This window comes from Octopus bimaculoides, chromosome 9, assembly GCF_001194135.2.
Source record: "Octopus bimaculoides isolate UCB-OBI-ISO-001 chromosome 9, ASM119413v2, whole genome shotgun sequence".
Classification (NCBI taxonomy): Eukaryota; Metazoa; Mollusca; class Cephalopoda; order Octopoda; family Octopodidae; genus Octopus; species Octopus bimaculoides.
This window is the reverse complement of record NC_068989.1, coordinates 16,498,154-16,500,423: the sequence shown is the minus strand read 5'-3', so window position 1 is coordinate 16,500,423 and position 2,270 is coordinate 16,498,154. Positions and strand designations below refer to the sequence as shown.

General features: G+C 39.7%; 1 protein-coding gene across 1 annotated transcript in view; it reads left to right on the top strand.

Moving 5' to 3' along the window:
- The window catches only part of LOC106869652 (Bardet-Biedl syndrome 5 protein homolog), a 26,787-nt gene that overhangs the window by 18,338 nt on the left and 6,179 nt on the right, over positions 1 to 2,270 (top strand). The window contains exon 9 of the mRNA XM_014915472.2: positions 269 to 331. Coding sequence (XP_014770958.1) covers positions 269 to 331 — 63 coding nt within the window. The remainder of the gene's footprint in view (positions 1 to 268; positions 332 to 2,270) is intronic.

Sequence of the window (2,270 nt, the reverse complement as noted above, 5' to 3'; positions counted from 1 at the left end):
ATATATATATATATATATATATATATAAGATCTGGTAAATATTATTATTATATATATATATATACACATATATATCATCATCATCATCATCATCATCGTTTAACGTCCGCTTTCCATGCTAGCATGGGTTGGACGATTTGACTGAGGACTGGTGAAACCAGATGGCTACACCAGGCTCCAATCTGATTTGGCAGAGTTTCTACAGCTGGATGCCCTTCCTAACGCCAACCACTCATATATTTTAATGTTTACTGTTGTTCTATTTTAGGAGTTTGTGAAAATCCAGCAATCAAAGTATGGCCTAGCATTGAGTATTGCAGTATCTGAACTGGTATGTAGGTGTTTATTGATGGAGGAGGTGGTGGAGAAGAAACAAATATATTAGAATTTCTCTGAATTTCTGACTCATTGCTGGATCTCTGAGCTTCTGTATCTTCCTTTTCCAGACTAGTTTGTTTCTCTGAGCCCTTCTAGTTCTAAATCTGGAGTCACTAGTCACTAACCTATGTTGGGTTGTACATTCTTCATTTGGGAAAGACTGCATTTACAAGCCTCTGTCTTTCCTATTTTCTGGTGAGAATTTAGTCAATCTGGCTTTTGTGCCCACCAGACTGATAGGTGATTAGGTGACTGGCTGGCTCCCTGAAGTTAGTGTTGGAGATCATCAAGTCATTTGCATCACAGAATGCTAGCAGTTTTGTTCCCTCTTCATTTCTAGTACCAAAGAGAACCAAAGTTGTAACCTTTGTGCACCTCTGGAATTCATCAGGATATGGCCCAATGTATCTATTGGAGTCAACAGCCATGATGATGAAATCACTGTTATCTTCAAGGCACACTGTCAAAGAACTTTGTAAAATTGATCCTTCTGTTCATCCACCAGTCCAGATTGTGTATCATAGGTAGAGATAAATGTAACTCTTGATTTATCTAAGACTTGTCTTAGCTTAACTACCCTATTACTCACTCTGACTACCTCAGTCACTTTATCTGTCTATCTATATGTATATCTGTCTATCTATATGTATATCTGTCTATCTATATGTATATCTGTCTAAATAATTAAAGAAGCATTAGTATGCATGTGTGTGTACATGTGTATGAACCCTTGCCTAGACATTGTGTGATGGTTGTACCTGAGCACCTTATTCCTTGTTGGCTTTTGCTCTCTCTCCTCGTTTACTGAGCTGAGAGAGAATGATTCGAACCTTGTTAGAAGCATTTGTATTGGGTAATACAACTACCAGTCTATGAGGCAAGATTTATTACTCTGCTGGTCACCAATTGTCTCCACAACCTCATGTAGGCCAGGTTGTTCATTTTCAATGTTCTGTGAAAGACATGGATAGCTATGGGAAACTATTGCCAGAAGTTCGGTGACATGAAAGGCTTTAGAAAATCTGCTTCAAGAAATTCCATCTGACTCATTCCAACAAGGAAAAAAAATGGGTGACACATACAGCTACATATTTCTGCATGTGAATATCCACACCCATACATACACACACCCTAGCAAACAAGCGCATATGCACCAATGAGCTGATGCCATCAACTCTCACCCACATGCTAGCTTACACATATGCATGCTTGCCACCACATGTATAGCAGGTACACATACATAGGTATCAGACAGACATGTCTATGCACTCATACATCTGGTATACACACATACACCCATAAACCCTGGCCCTCAATTCCTTCAAAGACTGGTCAGACAGCAAAGTGCCACCAGCTTCCTGTCCAGTCACATGGCCCAAGAAGTTCTTTTTAATGCATCTGGTGTCATTGGAAAGTTGATCTTACTTCTAACAGCACCATGTGACCTACTTTGACCAATAGCATCCCAACTTCTGGTAGCTATCTTGGATGTCCTGCATCTGTCCATTCAATTAACTGATCCAGATGAGCTAGGTTTCTGTAAGAAGCCTGCAAAACTTCAAGTCGCATGGGACTGAATAAAACTGTTATTATTATTATTATTATTATTATTATTGAATGAGAGAGCAGTCCTTGCCATCAAAGTGACACTGGGGTAAAATATATGAAGCCCATTATACCCATCATGACTACCCGTCTGATAAGGGTACACCAGGCACATTCATCACAAACATATGTGCGCGACATGGTGATCTCATATCAAGATAAACAGCGCATGACCTAGCAGGTGGGGCCCAGTTGGAATTTTCTTTAGGTCGAGTAGCCCATCCCTCTCAAAAGGTCCCTGAATAAGGTTTCTTTAAGGATGTTGAGCAAAACACCCATGTTTCCAA